Genomic DNA, 18,096 nt, shown 5'->3' with positions numbered 1-18,096 from the left:
TGAAAATTTTGATAGGTTTATTATTGAATTTGTCTATTTGTTTTAATGTAATTATTTGCTAATGAGGTTCAGTTGTTACCACTAAACTTGTAGCCTTAGTTATCAGTCTATTTCCTATCATTTTTAAAAATAGTGACGTGAACCTATCACCAAAACAAATGCTCCGCTGTATTGATTTTTATTTATTGTGGCTCGTAATGTTCTGCAACATTATTCCTATTACAACAATCACTTCAACTTATAAGGTAGCTATTTTTGTTCTTTGCACTTTATTAATGTAATTTTAACTTATTCATTACAAGGAACTAGTCTGGAATGTTCAGTATAATTTATATGTAGTAACTAAACAACTCTTAGTTAATGTTTTCTTTGGTTATCAGGTTAAAAATTTTCACCTGAGATGAACGTCTTCATTTTCCTTATGTACCAGGTGGTAAATGTTCTATGCGGTTTAAGAATTGTATAAACCACATTGGAAACTAATGTGGGATCTACTGCAGTGGTATACTGTAAGTATTTTCGCACCGCAACTCTGACCGATTAACATGTTTTAATCTATTGAATGATAAATTTTGTCGAATCTCATAAAAACGAATATTTGAGGTATTATAAAATGACACATCAAAACGACTATCTTTTGGTGTTGCTATTACAAAAATGCTTGACTACTAATTGATATGTTTGTAAAATTGATTGCTGTCATCTGGATTACATGTTCACATTTACCCTCCAGTATTCCGTCTTAGCAAATAAGTAGTCAATCAAATGGCGTTAGTGAATATTTATTTAAATGTTTCTTTACAAGTCTGATTTTTATACAGCCGACAACTTAATTTTTATTCTTTCTCTTTTTTTGTTGAAGCAATTCGGTCAAAAGTACATTTCAGACGACAGATTTTTGTCAGCCATAGTTACTGTTTCATCTTTATTTAATTGCGCTGGTCGTGTGATGTGGGGTTCGATCGCTGACCGATTTTCGTTTAAAGTATGCAATATACTTTGATGCTTAGTTAATACTCGTATTTTTAAGTATCCTCGAATGTTGAATAAGTGTTGTTTTAAACTAGAAAGTTATTTTCTTATAACGCTTATTTGGGTTTATATTACGATAATAAAAACAACACAACATGACTAGAAGTTTTGAGATATTACGTTGTTTTGTGATAGGTGATGCTTCAAATGATCATGACCATTAGGTTACTCATAAATGCAAAATTGTACATCAATTAAAATACAACGAATGTTTTCTGTTTTCAATCACTAAACTTACGGAACTTATACAAAACGTTTCCTTTCTAAGTTTACTGTGACCAGAATAAAATAAATCCATAAAATGAAGTAGATTAGAGTATGTATTTGTAGCTGAGCAAAATAAACATAACAGAATGAAGCTTGTTGAACTGAAATGAACTAATAGAAGAAATTGACAAGATAGCCGATTCTTTAAAATAAACATTTTGTACATTCTTTCAATGGGTACCCGAACCTGACAAATCAATCTTATGGAAAGACAATCACAGTATTATTGCTTTTCATATATGTCTACTAGAGAAGATTTCTTTTAACCGTCTAGTCAATTAGATGCGTCTAAGTGGGACGCGGTCACTCGTATGTATCAGTTACTTTGCTTATAGGCTTAGTAGCCACTTTACTTATTCATCATGTTTAACTTAAACTTCAAGTATAAACATAAAGCTTCTTAAAAGATGGTGTAGCCATACTCTTAATTTGCTGTAAGAGCTCTTATTTAGCACCACATTGTGTTTAGTCTTCAAAGACCACCAAGGTTTTGTGTCTGTCTTCCATACAAGGTTATTAGACAAAAACTGAAGCACATCTATTTAGGTCCATCCTATGGTTTTATCAACAACTGTAGTTGTTTAATCTTCTCAAAAAGATCATTTGGTTCAAACATTGAGTTGTTTGATTCCGAATTTGGAAATACATTAATATTTTATCTTTTTTTCACGACGTCTGTTTTATAAAACCTCACCGATGGACTAACTTCTGGAGTTAATTACTAATGATTTGTGCTCCAAGTTATCTTGAAACTCTTTTTAGAACTGGTTTTGTATTTAAAAAACTTGGAAAGTTTCAAGATAAAGGTTTAATGTTAACCTGGGCGACGGTATTCTAGATACCACCCATTGTAGTGTATCATGATTCATGACTATTTCTTCTGTTTTCGTTCACGTATTTTAAATTCACTTCGTATTTTCAATGAATTAAAGACCAAAATCCTGTTTGAATTTTAGCAAAATGGTTCAAATGAAATGTGTTCACCCATTTCTTTCCTCTCATATAGGTGCCATTATGTGTAAAACTTACTATTTGGTCTGTCGTTCTGATGACATTCCCACATTTGTCATTATTTTCGGAAACAGTAATTAAAATATTATTTCCTATTTGGGTATTCGTCTTATTTACCTTATTCTGCGGAACACTTGTTCTCATTCCAAATGCAACTGGCACAGTTTTTGGGCCAGTCAATTTAGCTGTGAATTATGGTTTAATATTTCTAGCATTTGTAAGTTTTTAGTCAACTTTATTTGTTATTTGAATCACATCGATATATGACGATAATTAACCCATATTTTTAATTTATAGCCTTCAAATTATACTTCAGATAAATTCACTGATTTCTTCAGTTTGCTAGTACACATTTACTTTTAGGTCATATATATAAGTACAAGTACCAGACAATAAAATCAGAACATCATAATATTGTCACATCTAAATAAATGGCTAGAATATATCCTTTCATTTTTATGCACCAATTACTTCTATAAAACAGTAAACTTTACTAGTCACTTTCATGATCACTCCGTTTGCGTACTTCATTTTTTGTATTGTTTCTTTTTTCATCAATGATTTCCATTAAATTTAGATTGATTTAAAGATGAAGTTGAGTAATCAGTACATAAAATAAATATTAAGCGACAACAGTAATTGGAATGTAGTAGTAATTTCGACATTATTCGAATTCGGCAATCAAAGGTAAAAACGTTTGACATACCTAACAAAATAGAAGGTTGGGTTGATGAGAGAATTGAAACCACTTAAGTACAGATGTATTGATTAAATCTCTTCTTCTCTTTCCTCGGTTCTAGTCGTTCGGAAGTTTTACATGCGCAATTTTCACAACATTCTTAACCCCAGATGGCGCTTATGTATTCCAGTACACTTCCTGTGGAGCCGTTTGTTTAGTGGGTAAGAAAACATTTTTATATGTGTACGAAATATTTCTGTAGCTTGTACTCAATACTGTTCAGTGCGGGTTTTAGGATGACCAATCTTTCAGATGAAACTTATTACAGAAACCAATGAGCGAAGTTAACAATTAGATGCTAAGCCAATGCCACATTTTGTATAAGATTCATATTTAAGGATTTTGTGTTATTGATTTATATTCTAATGGTCACTGTCAGGTCTGCAAAATGCGATTTCATTTATTAAGTAGACAGAATGCAACCAAACCCATAAATAATTAAAAATTCAAGCTCAGGAGCACTGTCAAAATTAGCAAAAACAGTATGTTCTTTCGGTACATAAATCATGTGGCGTTAGCTGGAGCTTCTTTTGGACCTGTAGTATAAAGTGCCGAATAAATTTTTAATTTAAAAGATTTTCAGTGCTAAATTTAGTTTGTTTTCATTTAGGAAACAAAGCAGAATCGAACAACTTCACAGTCATTCCTAATTTAAAAACGGAATATTTGCATAAATGCATTAAAATTATTTAGTATTAAAAGCTTTTGATTCAAGTAAGATGTATAAAAGGTAATTTAAGTATAAAATCTATGTTTAAAACACCAACCGATTTTTATCATACCTTTGTGAACGCTGATAATGGCACTAAACTTTCAGTTTTGACAAATTGTACAAGTAATTTTTATTTACAAAAGAGCGAATATGAAATTTTATGGTTTAAATAGAAGATAACGATGTGTAGACTGTTGTTTTAAAGAAGTGTTTAGCTAACTTTTAGAATAGTTGGATCATAAACACTTATATTCTAAAACTCTACATATGTTATGTTTGAAAATTCTTATGAAGAAGAGTTACTTAATCGGTAATAAAATTTTAGAAACTATACATTCACCTTACGGAATATATTTAATTATATAAATAATAAATGTCGTAATCTTCTGGACTATTTTGATTTTCTGAATAATGAAAGAAAATTGTCATTAATCACTAGTTTTTTTCATCAATACGACATTCATAACTGATTATAAATTTTTTGAGTAATTCGCGGACAGACTAATTATCATTTTTTGTAATGGGAATTACAAAGTAATTAAATCTTCATGAAAAACTAACAATCGTGATTCTCGCTAGTCCTAAAGCTCATTTAGCAACGAAGTCTTTCGTACCTTAAATTTTTCACACTTTTTTCATTATAACCTTTGTACGAACCATCATTAATGAATGAAAAGACAAAAAGAGCGCATAGTTCTTTTCAATTAGATTTTAGTCTTGTCTTTACACTAATATATGAGATTTACAGTAATAAATTAACAACGAGTAGTATTGTTACACAATAAATTAGCAGGGTGAATAATCTGGTTCAATGACATTTCATCGAAATATTTTTTATTCATGACGTGTCATTACGTAGTCTAAAAGATGTCAATTTTGAATGCCCCTATTTTTGCTAGATGTGCCTAAATATAAATTCAAATGATTAAGTTCTAAAAAAACTTATTCCATCAGTTAGCGTGATCGAACAAATATGAACACAATTTACGAGGACGAATTTCAAACATTCTCCATTACTTTTAGGAAAAACTGTTGAAAGTTTTCAAGATTTTAGACTGAAGAATGCATGTCAAAATCAAGCAATACAACGTTTATATACATTAAATATTTTTCAATTTAGATACAGTAATGTTTTATTTTCTTTCTCTACGTTTAGCACTGTTTATCACATTATGGATCGAGGATAGAAAAACACCAGAGAAATGTCAACTATGTGAATGTTTCGTTAGACGTTGTCTAAAATTACGAGTAAAACAACCATTATGTAGTCCACATGAACTACAAGCGCTTAGATCCTAATATGAATGGTCGGTTTTGTGATATCTAATATCTGTGGCTCGAACGATATATATATATATATATATATATATAATCTTTTAAAGTTCCATAAACCATAACTTTATAAACCTTAGAGAAGTTAACGCACAAAAATACTGCTTTTATTATTATTATTATTATTATTATTATTATAGCGCTGTTACAATTGTCATTGAATCTTTCGATTTAACTGAGAATAAACCTTGTAATCAATATTACTTCTACTCGTATAAAAGTTGTTGTAATAATAATAGTCTTTGTTTTTCTTTGATACCGCTTCAACTTGTTTTCTGGTTGTGACATTGCATCTGATAAAACAAAACGTTTGTCATTATTTCCAATGAAGGTCTAAATAAAATACAGTAATAAAAATAGAAGATATTTACATCATAGACACTAATAAAAATGTAATAATTCATATTGAACCTCAACTTTTACTACGGTCATTATAAATGTTGAAATACATACCGATAACTTAAGACATATTTAGCGAGGAAAAACTTCCTGAAATAAGTAGCTTGTAAATACTTGCAATTAATGCTGACAATGTTATTTTCAGTTTAAACTGCTTGTTGGAGCGGGTTAATTAAACATCATGACCATGTTCCTGCACAGCCTACCTTAGATGATTTCCTTGATCCAGACAGTCATCCTAATAGACACATCCGTTTATCTCCGTATCCGTTATGTTATCTCTCAAGTGTTTTTCTTTTCTTGATAATCTTTGAACTATGTTGTCTGGAAGATATCATTATCAGAATCCTTTGACATCGTCGTATACAGAGCGATTTCTGAGATATAATAAAGGCAATACTTGTTATATATATAAAGGTCAATTTTAATGATCTTGTAAATATATTTATGATTGTACTAGTTATTGTAAATATAAATAAATGTATATAACATTACTTATTTACTTAAGCCTGTTACCCCTCATGGAGGAGCATAGGCCGCTCACCAGCATTCTTCATTCAACTCTATCCTGGGCAATCTTTTCCAGTTCTTTCCAGTTAACATTCATCCTTTTGATGTCTGCTTCCGATTCTCGGCGCAGTGTGTTCTTTGGCCTTCCACTTGCAGTCTGATGATTTCCTCAATATGTGTCCTACTCACTTCCAACGTCTTTTCCTAATTTCCTCCTCAGATATAAATTTGTTTGTTCTCCCCCACAGTAGGCTATTGTTGATCATTTCCGTTCAACGGATATTCAGTATCTTACGTAGAAAATTGTTTGGAAATACCTGTGCATTTTGGATGATGTTTGTGGTAGTTCTCCACGTTTCAGCTCCGTACAGTAGAAGTCTTGATGTTTGTATTGAAGATTTTGACTTTGACAGTTGACAGTTGTTTGGAGTTCCATATTTTATTCAAGTGTAGGAATGCTGTCCTTGCATTACCAATCCTTGACTTTACATCTGCATCAGATCCTCCTTGTTCATTGATGATGATGATGTCCAAGTTTGTAAACGTTTCCATCTCTTTCAGAGTTTCTCCATCAAGTGTGATTGGGTTGGTGTTCTCTGTGTTGTATTTGAAGATCTTGCTTTTTCCCTTGTTTGTGTTTAGGCCTCCTGATACAGAGGCGCCTGCTACAGTGGTTGTCTTGACCTCCATTTGTCGGTGTGTATGGGATAGAAGGGCCAAGTCGTCTGCGAAGCGCAAGTCTTCTAACTGATTCTGATATGTCCATTGTATTCAGTGCTTTCCCTCAGATATGGAGGTCTACATAATCCAATCGACCACCAGAAGAAAGAGGAAGGGGAAGAGTAGGCAGACTTGTCTGACTCCGGTCTTCACTTGGAATGCATCTGTCAGATGTCCTCCATGCACAACTTGCAGTGTAGTACGTCGTTAGAATCCCAAACGATGTTGAAGATTTCCTCAAGTACATCATAGTGTCGAAGATGGTTCCATAAGGTTCTCCTATCCACTCTGTTAAACGCTTTCTCATAGTCAAGGGAGTTTATGTATAATGACGATTTCCACTCAACTGATTGCTCAACAATGATCCGTAATGTCGCAGTTTGAGCTGTTCACGACCGATCTTTACGGAATCCGATCTGTTGATCCCGAAGTTGGACGTCTACTGAATCTTTGATCTAGTTGAGCAACATTTTGTTGAAAGCTTTTCCTGGTGCTAACAGTAGTGTGATGCGTCTGTAGTTTTCACATTTGTTCAGATCTCCCTTCTTTCGTATCTTGACGAGGTATCCTTTTTTTCAGTCCGTTGGCACTTGTTCTTCCTCCCAAATCTTATTGAATAGAAGGTGAAGCATGTTTGCAGTTACCTCAATGTCTAACTTCAGTACTTCAGTCTGCTGCCTCCCCACTCTTGGTCTTTCTGATGGCCATCCAGATTTCTTTGACCGTTGGTGGAGTGACATCTTTAGGAAAGTCTGTAGGTGTTGCTTTAATATCCGATGGATTCAATCGGGCTGGTCTATTCAGCAGTTCCTCGAAGTATTCTACCCATCTTTTCTTCTGTTCTTGAACATCCGTGTTTGGCTTTCCTGGTTTACTATATCTCCCTGCTAGTTTCTTCGTTATGTCATATAGTTGTTTCATATTTCCTTCTCTTGCAGCTTTTTCCACCGTCGTTGCTAGCTCTCCCACATGTTTCTGCTTGTCGGCTTTAATGTTCTTCACTTGCTTGTTTACTTTTGTGTATTCAGTTTGTGCGTTGAATTTCTGTGTTCTTGTTCGACGGTTGCTAATTGCTGTCTTCTTGTTTTTCCTTTCTTCAATCTTGTCCAGGGTTCTCATAGAGTTCCGTTCCTTATGATGATGCTTCTTGCGACCCAGAGCCTCCTGAGACGTTGAGGTTAGTGCTCCATTTATTCATTTCCAGTCTTTCTCCACAGTATTTTTCTCTTCTTTGAGTAGTTTTGTAAGGCTTATAATCTGTTGTTGAGAGATACCTTGAATTGGTTGAGTTAGTCAATTTGTCGAAGTAGCTCTATTCATTAGGAATGCTATTCCATTCACCATTATCGACAGTGTATCCCATGACGGTGGGACGTATGAATTAGTTAGCTGCCGCCTGAAATGCAGGGGACAAGAGTTGCTGCTTAGTTTGATCTATCGCAGTCCAAGCTGTGAGGTAAACGAGGTCCTGCTAAGCAGCCTCAACACTTTATCACGAAGTGATCGATGTCTAATCCTAGGGGACTTCAATGCACCCATGGTGGACTGGGAAAATCTGCGGACTGAATCGTCAGCAAATTCCTTCGAACAGGAACTAGTTGATGCGGTAATCACATGTGCCTTAGTGCAACACGTGAAGGAAGCAACTAGGTACGACCCGGGTTCTGCATTATCCTTACTGTATCTTATATTGACTCATTATGAGGATGATGTTGCGAACCTGGATTACATGCCACCCCTAGGCAAAAGTGATCATGCAGTTTTAAGCTTTGACTTCCATATAACTGTCGATCACGAGCACGCCCCAGCTCAATCCAGACCTAACGTCTGGAAAGCAAACATACTAGACATCATGAAATCAGCATCATCGGTAGATTGGAAAATAGACCCAGAGTCATCGATCGAAACGGCTTGGGACGTATTCCGGAATTTATACTTTAAAGTTACCGCACCCCACATCCCTTGGACTACACCTAAGGGGCCGAGAAACTCCCCACCGTGGTTCAGTAGGGAGGTTCTCATCCTTCTCCGTAAAAGAAGGAAAATGTGGGACAGATTTAGGTTACTGGGGACTGACGAGGCAAAATCTCAGTATCAAAAGGCTCGAAATACCTGTGCCTCGACCCTCCGTAAGTCCAGAAAGCTGTACGAAGAGAAAATCGTTAGGAAATCCATAGAATGCCCTAAACGCTTGTATTCGTATATAAACCAAAGGACAAAAAGAAGAATAAATGTTCCTTCACTATGGGGAGACAGTACTGCCTCATCACTAGTGGAGGACGACTTTGGCAAAGCTCAAGTATTCTCTAAATACTTTAGCGATGTATACACCATAGAAACACCCTTCTCACCAGTCCATGAAAATCCCCCCACACAATCACTGGACAGCGTGACCATTAAAGAACTCGATGTCTTTGGTCTGCTAGTTAAGCTTGACATAAATAAATCCACTGGACCCGATGAACTGCATCCTAGGTTACTGAAGGAATTAGCTAACTTTGTTGCGAACCCTTTAAGTGTATGTTTTAATCTATCTGTAACCCAGGGTCATCTACCAAAAGACTGGAAGAACGCCATAGTAAGTCCAGTCTTCAAAACAGGTACAAAACATAAGCCTGAGAATTACCGACCAATTAGCCTAACTAGTGTGGTTGTTAAAATCTTAGAAAAGATTATTCGGAAGGAGCTGTTAAAGTATCTCGATGAAAACCGGATCCTCTCCGAAAAACAGCATGGTTTTAGAACAGGTTACTCTTGTCTCACAAACTTATTAGTCGCTCGTGAAAGCTGGTGCGCTCTTAAGGACCAAAAGTTACCTATAGACGTAGCTTACATCGATCTCAGCAAAGCTTTCGACAAAGTTCCGCATAACCGGCTGTTATATAAGCTAAGGAATGTCGGGATTGGAGGCAATCTATTGATGTGGATAAAAGACTTCCTAGTTGGGCGTCAACAAAGAGTACGGGTGAACTCCAAGTTGTCTAGCTGGGAAACTGTGCTTAGTGGAGTCCCCCAGGGTAGAGTTTTGGGGCCAGTGTTATTCCTCCTGTACGTAAATGACCTCCCTCATCTACTATCATCATCGGTCTTACTCTATGCTGATGATGTCAAGATATGGAGAGCAATACAAAGCAAGGGCGATAGCTTAGAACTTCAAAATGACCTGGAGAGATTATCTGAATGGTCCCAAACCTAGCAATTGCCGATAAACACTTCCGAGTGTATTGTGATGCATATTGGCCACCAGGGTGCAGATACATACATGATGAATAACACTGAGTTACCTATTGTCCAGGCACACAATGACTTAGGCGTCATCGTTAGTCAAGACTTAAAGACTACTGCACACTGCCGTACAATAGCCGCCAAAGGTTTTAGGACTTTATGGTCCATACGCAGGGCTTTTAGGCATCTCGACGCTAAAACGTTTCTGACTTTGTATTAAGTGTTCGTACGCCCTAAACTTGAGTACTGCATACAAGCAGCTAGCCCCTGCCTAAAAAAAGACAGTGAACTCTTGGAAAGGGTTCAGAGAACAGCAACTAGGCTGATTCCCGGAATAGCGAAGCTCCCGTATGGTACTAGACTGACCAAGCTAAACCTATTCCCGCTGTCATATAGAAGAATCAGAGGCGACTTGATTACAGTTTTCAAATTGCTTAATGACAAATTTGCACCTGATATGCCCTCATTTTTCTTGTCTTCCAAAACAGAAAATCTACGAGGACATTCCAAAAAAGTTCACAAGCCCCGGACGAATTACTTGTCAGCTGACTACCGACTTTCCCATCGAATAATCAACGGGTGGAATTCATTACCTCAGCACGTGGTTGAGGCTCCATCCGTTGACTCCTTCAGAAGAAAGTTGGATCAGCTGAGAGACCATGATTGCCAGGACTAACACAGGCCATCAAGCCTCCTGTCCTTTCCAAACTGAAACTAAAACTGAAACTGAATTGTGAATGGTAAATCTGAGGTCTATTTATGGACAAATGTAATATGCCTATTTCCTATTGTATAATTGTTACGTATCTAAACTATTCATATTGGTGTTCCTCTTATCATAACCTTTATTTTGACCTTTGAACTATTATTATTGATTACTTTCCCCCTATCCACAGCCACATTGGCCAATTATTGTACAAATGTTATTTTTCTATTTTTTGGTATGATGTGGTCTGTTTGGTTAGTATATAAAGCCAGTATGCTTGTGAATAATGATTCATATTGCCGAGGCTGTTATTTGTGTTCTGGACTTAACTGGCTGGGCGAGGCAATAGCAGGACCGAATAGTACTCAAGACGATTTTATGTATCATTGTTCCGATCGATAATTCACTCTTCTCTCATTGGCGGGCATCATCACATCCATGTATCAAATAGGGCACACGCAAGCAATCGATATAACTACTGGCACCCATACGTTATAACAGTTTGCCTGGTCATACAGTGTTCCTTTAGCTTCAGTTTCATCTTGGCGACACTCCGGTGGTGATCTGAAGCCTTGTCGGCTCCTGTCATTGTTCTCACATCTTCCATTGTCCTTCTGAAGTTTTAAACGATACAAATGTAATCTATCTGATTCTCCGTGGTGTGGTTCAGTGAGATCCATGTAGTTTTATGTATGCGTTTGTGTGGGAATATATTGCCGCCTATAACAAATTTGTTGAATGCCCAAAAGTTTCAAATTTCCCCCGTTTTCATTTCTCTCTCCCAGTCCATGTCGTCCAATTATATCTTCACATCCTCTGTTGTCCTCTCCGACTTTCGCGTTTAGGTCTCCCATCAGGATGGCGAGGTCCTTTCTTGTGCAGTTCACTTTGACTGATTGCAGCCTCTCATAGAACTGATCTTTGTCGTCGTCGTTGCTATCATTAGTGGGTGCATAACGTTGGATAACATTCATTGTGATCACCCCTTCTTTGTTTTGAATGGTGATTTGATAATTCTGGATCCGTGAGATTCCTTTCCTATAAGTGCATCACGTGCTCCCTATGACAGCATCAGAACAACTCTCTGGGTGTGTGGAGCCTTTTCCTCTTCGTGACGAGAGTACAGCAGCATCTCCTCCGTAATTAGCCTTTGCTGTCCAGCTTGTGTCCAATGGGTTTCGCTGATTCCAAGTACTACTAATTTGTATCTCCTCATTTCTGTTGCTATTCGACTGGTCTTTCCGGTCTCCCACGTTGCCCAGACGTTCCATGTACCTACTAGAATTGTTGCTCTGGTTGTTAGAAGTGGCGTCGACATCGTGTCTTTCGTAGAATCTGAACTTTCATCCGTAGGTGTCATAATTCTTCCTTGAACTCGGAGGGCACAGTTTAAATGGTTTAAGTATCTTAGTCTGGTTGGCGTCTTTATAGCAAGATTTTTTTCAACATGATGAGATTTTCGACCCAATGCCCGATTCTCGTCCTTTACACGAGCTTGAAACCGGAAGTAACTATAGAACAGACACAGGAGCAGTGAGATACAAGCTTGAACTTCACCATAACAGAAACTCACTTGAGGAGAATGTGACCAACACTGTATTTTCCAAGTCGGACTTCCTTTACCTTTGTATATCGATAAACTACCAAGATTGCCTAAGTTATTGACACAATTATACCTAGATAATATCAAATCCTGAAGATAATAATAAGTAGGGCTGGTTATCGTAATCTGCGAGCTGGAGTAGACAAATGAATCAGATTATTTGCATGTGTGTTTTGAGATTAATTGTAAAAAAAGACCTTGTGCCTATGGGACACGAAAATAGACACTAGGACAGCATATACAGAGCAAGCACTCGACACCTATAATAGCAAGAACATCTAGGATTGAGAGTCATTACTAATAGAAAAATAATTATGCAGTAGTTGATGAACAAACAGATGATGAAAACTAATGTAGCAGCAGCCTCTGCATCAATAGGCCTTAACATACACAAAGGTTAAATCAAGATTTTCAAATACAGCACAGAAAACATCAGCCCAATCACACCTGATAGCGAAACTCTGGAAGAGGTGGAAACATTCAAATAACTGGGAAGCATCATTGATGAATAAGGAGGATCTGATGTAGATATAAAGGCGATGATTGGCAAAGCAAGGGCAGCATTTCTACAATTGAAGAACATATGGAACTCAAAACAACTGTCAACTAATTCCAAAGTCAGAATCTTCAAAGTCAAGACAGTCCTACTGTACGGAGCTGAAACGTGTAGAACTACTACAACCATCTTCAAGAAGGTACAAGTAGCTATAAATAGTTGTCTACGCAAAATACTGAACATTCACTGACCGGATACTATCAGCAACAGAGCTTTATGGGAGAAGACAAACCACTTTCCAGCTGATGAGGAAATGAGAAAAAGACGTTAGAAGCGGATAAGACCTACACTGAGGAAATCGCCGAACTGCATCACGATGCGATCCCTAACTTGGAATCCGGAAGGGAAGCAGAAAAGAGGAAGGCCAAATAACAGAATACGCAGGGAAATAGAAGCAGATATGCAGAGGATGAATGTTAACTGGAAAGAACTGGAAAGCATTGCCCGGGACAGAGTTGGATGGGGAGTACTGGTGTGTGGCCTATTCTCCTCCACGGGGGGAGGGTAACAGGCGTATATAAATATGTACATGTACCTATTGAAGCGAAGCTGTGGTTTACTAATTTACTTATTTCGAAGAAAAGCAACTGCTTTCAACTGCGATTATAGTACTACAAGAGTGTGAATGTTACAGAAATTTGCAGCAAAAAATTGCAGCCGATTGGTGAATGATTGAAAATCTCTACACGAACAAGTGGTATCAGAAACACTGATGAAAATGTTTATCTTCAGCTTAGTTAGGGGGAAATGAAGTTAGTCAAACTCTTATAAGAAGTGAACAGATCAAAATAGACAGGTTTAGGTATTTGAGAAGTTTTGAAGTCATTCGGTTGTAAGCTCCCCGTAGTTTATATAAACAAATATATAATTGGGTTGCGCGCTTATAGAGTCTGGCATGACCTCTTTGATGTTTCAACAACAACCATAAATATCCAATTTTCCATGACCACATTTGATTGTTTAAACACTCCCAAGGATACAGACTTCGTCTTCACCCTTCCAACGAACAACCACAATGACAAATCTTAAAACCATTGTAGCGGTAAACAGATCCCCAAAGTCAATAGCTCGCTATGACTCCGACATTTGATACTGACCTCATTAGTTTTAATGAACTCGCCTGGTTGAAGGCACTCGGTCATGCATCCGCACCAGACCACGAGTGAGTACATGGTAGTTCACTTCTCCTACAACCACTAGTCAGCTTAGACCGATCACTTCATGATATGTCGATAGCCTATCAAATATATCTTCGAACCTCTTCGCTTCAGACATTTGATTTCACTGTGTTCGCACGTTTCGATTAAAAACGGTGTTGCTGGTTAATGGGTTGTCAAACTCCGAATACTTGTGGCATGCTTACCATAGTCATACTAACGTTGAATCACTGTGAGGTCGATCTGGCTGTCACAAGTAACTGCTCTCTACTATGTCATTTGAATTCCAACATACACGCACCCAGTTTTTTGAAAACACAGATCTTGTGGATAAATCACTGGATCCACTTGAAGGCGCTTGCTGGGATGGTCAAAAAGAACGTTGCAAATTGATGTGATTTTCAGACCTTATTCTCCTGTAGCACATATCCAATGATTTCCCTTATTCTTCTCCTTCAAAACTTCGATCTCCGTACTTTCTCTTCAAGTTGTTCCTCATTCTACTTTCTAGTCTATTAGGTAGTATGCACAGCAATAGCGTTGCCACTAGTACGTACACTGTAACTATAAGGACGATTAGAGAAGGTAGAGGTCTAAATTCAGTAATTAATAGCAATTCGAAAATTCCCGTTTCTAGCAACAGGATTATAAGAAAGCTCAAGACGACATCACAGTAATGTGCTCAACATGGACCACCAAACTCAGACACCAAAACTGAATCTCCGACGAAGTAATCTGGATCAAACTCCTTCACTGGTTCGTCTTCCTAGCAAGATTATTTAGCAAAAACGAAGGAGAAAAAGGCATCCTGAACTGCAAATGGTCTGACTACCGGGCAGAAACAACACAAAAATGACAATTAAACGGCATGCTGGTCGTCAATTAAAACCAGGGGCTCAGAATCTGATTGTGGTTCTTAAGCGGCTGGGTTCATTGTCGCTATGATACCCCAGTACCCAAGCAGTTTTGTGGGTTTTCTTGTTTCTCGTACGTTTTCCGACAGTGCAGAAAACACTCGCCAACGTAACTAATAAAGGTGAAGCATTAGACTCTATTAGAAGCAGTCGTTTCCATCCCCACCAGAGTATCTAGATCGTTTATCGAAGGTTCACACAAACACGCTTCTATAAGACCCCCAAACAGAGCTCATACACGAACGAAATCAACACCTGTCGCCAACACTCCGAAGTCTGTCAGTAGTGAGGATCAGTGGATAACCGTAGGGAAGGGTATCGGAAAATTACAGCCTCTAAAAGGTTTTAAATGGATAACAAAGATATTTGATAGAAATCCGTGATTTTTTCTAGTGTCCCAGTTTCAGTGAGTAGCTTATTAGAAAGTAGGGCAGCCTTTCATTAGGAACCGTGGGCAATAACAATACAATCCTGACAAAGCGTATCCCTTCAGTCAAGTTATACCGCCTGTATTAGGGCCAGAACATAGTAGGAGGTAAATTCTCTCCTTTAAGTGTGACATGGGATTCAGCTCACGTTACAGAGTAGATTTTACTGACATCCTGGAAACCCTCTTCTCAGAGCTATTCTCAAACCCACGTTGGACACAAGAAACCGCGAGCCGTAGGAGATGCCGCCTAAATGTTACCAAACACTCATGAACCCACGGACATAGTGGTCCACCGAGCGCCTGAGCTAGTAGGCAATAATCAGAATGATGCCAACAAACATAATATACCATAGTGGCTTTGGCCATCACGTACTATACACTTTCACACCATTACAATAAAACGCATGTCACGGCGACCTCGTCAGCCATACCCCACGATCACCAAATCTCCACGTCTGATGGCGCTGAACTCCAGGAATTGCGAGGAATTAATGAATGTCATTCAGGTCTGGTACAGCTCAAAAAGCGACCTCTGTAGTCACATAAAGCGTGAGGGCCAACCTTGACTGATATGGAGACAGCACAGTAGCCCAGTGAAACACACGTTTGAGCCGATCGACAATGATCAGCAACGCACGGTACAGAACACAGAGACCACATCATCCACAGATTTCCATCTCCCTCTTGAACTGGTTCCGTCTGATTACATCACAATTTTTACCACGATTATCATTACTGCATATCAGTTACTAGAACCTATGATTCTGATTATCATCATTGTTTCTGTTCCTATATTTTCAATTCCGTCTCCTTGGTTGTTACTAATTAAATAACTTAAAGATTTCACTAATATTTATGGTCTGGCGACGACTTTGCTCGCAACACCCTAATAATATGAGGATACCAACACAGTTGAATCAGAAGTTAGTAATGAATATGTTCGAAGATGTATTTGTGAGCTTATCGATGTGTTGAGAATCGTTTGATCGGAACTGGCTATTAGTTGCAAGAGATGCATTACACGGCGTATCCTCCCATGATCAGGTGACGATACGTAACTGGGATTTTTCAGCTAGGTTGTGTTCAGTAGAATTAGTGAGGTCAGTATCAATGTCGTAGACCTAAAGAACTATTTATTTTCTTAGTTTGTTTACCGCCACTAACATATTATTCTTAAATCAGTCGTCTTAGCACTCGATTTATCACTTTTTATTTTCACATGCAACGCACCAACCTTTTTTCTGGTGTCTCGAAACCCTACTGTCTTGAGACAAACACAGTCAAATTACAAGACATATAAATCTAGATGTAGCTAACAAACTGACTAGAATTAGTTTACTCGAGTTACTAGACTGAGATTGACTGGACATTATCGATTACCTGAAATCGTAGCGAGACAATAAGAAGTGATCAAAAACAAATCCCTATATTCATACAAGCCATACAAGCTCGCGGCAAAATAATTGGATATTGAATGTGTTACTTTTGTTAAAATCTTTTGCAAAGGACCTGGTGTAATTGACACTATTACAAATATTCCCAGCTGTGGTGATGTTTGTTCGCTGTTTCCATATTGTGACTGAAATGTATGTTTGGTAGAAATGTTAAAAATTTTCATAGTATGCAAGGTGATGGAACCATTGCAGGGTGTTTTTCGGTTTTAGGTGGATACTTAATCCACTTGTCCTATGGTTATTTATATTCCTTAAGTAAGCTATTTTCGCGTTTTAATAACCTTTGTTTCACCAGCAAATATGGTACCATACATAATGGGATATCTAATAACTTTCATTGACCCACATATATGCGTTCAAACATCCGTTTGGTTTTCTGCAGTTACTTTTGCTGTTTATGGCATCTTTATGCCACTTGGCGGATTTCTCTCGCGTAAAATTGGTTATCGACCGGTTCTAGCTCTCAGTTGTTTGTTTCTCAGGTAATAAACGTTTAGAGTAGGTATATGTGTTTGATTAATATTAAAACTATCGAAAATGTACGAATTCGAACATCTCTTATTTGTCGTAACAATGGATATTAAAACGGTTATGGAATAACAAACATTACTTAAAATATCTCATAAACCTCCACCGGGCAAAATATCAAAGCCATTTCACAGAATTAGAATGAATCCAGGCTAGGTTAAACTGACTGATTTTCATTACAAAACGAAACTCTTGTTGACATTCAAAACGTATTTTAGGAAAACATGGTGACCTTTTATCTCGCTTGCTATGAAAAATACAAATAACATATTGGTTGTACATGTTAACATATGTTCATTCACTATTTTGACGATTTACTGTTCAAATGCCATAAATGTCAGTTTCGAGTTATGTAATTCTCTTCAGTAGAATTTATTATATTTTGTATGGCAATTGGAACTATGGTATTTCCGAAATGCTCCGAAGTAGCAATCGTATTGGAATTTTTATGAGGATCATCAACTCCAAAAAATCATCGCCACGTATTCTACTACTTATGGCTGTTCTATGAATAAGCACGGAGAGCACAGCCAACTAATTCAAATATATTTTATTGAAGTTAAAATTGCACCATTGAGTGCATATTTACGGACAGCATTTGCGACAGCACGAATTCAGGTCTGGACTACTGTAATTTATTGTAACTTCATTGAATGCCTGACTTTGTGTTAGAAATAGAAGTCATACTACCACAAAAAATCTATCAACAATCGAAATTAGACAGACCTGTCTAGGTCTTCTGATTATATCTGATCCATTATGATAATTGGAAGTATTCCGAATTCCTAGAATTGTTTAATT

General features: G+C 37.3%; 1 protein-coding gene across 1 annotated transcript in view; it reads left to right on the top strand.

Moving 5' to 3' along the window:
- Positions 1–18,096, top strand: part of Smp_134990 (putative hypothetical protein) — a gene marked incomplete at both ends in the record, with an annotated part of 60,617 nt that overhangs the window by 23,179 nt on the left and 19,342 nt on the right. Inside the window, 4 exons of the mRNA XM_018788537.1 lie at positions 863–985; positions 2,306–2,527; positions 16,929–17,022; positions 17,063–17,249. Coding sequence (XP_018654070.1) covers positions 863–985; positions 2,306–2,527; positions 16,929–17,022; positions 17,063–17,249 — 626 coding nt within the window. The remainder of the gene's footprint in view (positions 1–862; positions 986–2,305; positions 2,528–16,928; positions 17,023–17,062; positions 17,250–18,096) is intronic.

Source organism: Schistosoma mansoni, chromosome W (genome assembly GCF_000237925.1).
Source record: "Schistosoma mansoni strain Puerto Rico chromosome W, complete genome".
NCBI lineage: Eukaryota > Metazoa > Platyhelminthes > Trematoda > Strigeidida > Schistosomatidae > Schistosoma > Schistosoma mansoni.
The sequence above is the reverse complement of the archived record's forward strand: the minus strand, read 5'-3'. Positions and strand labels throughout refer to the sequence as shown.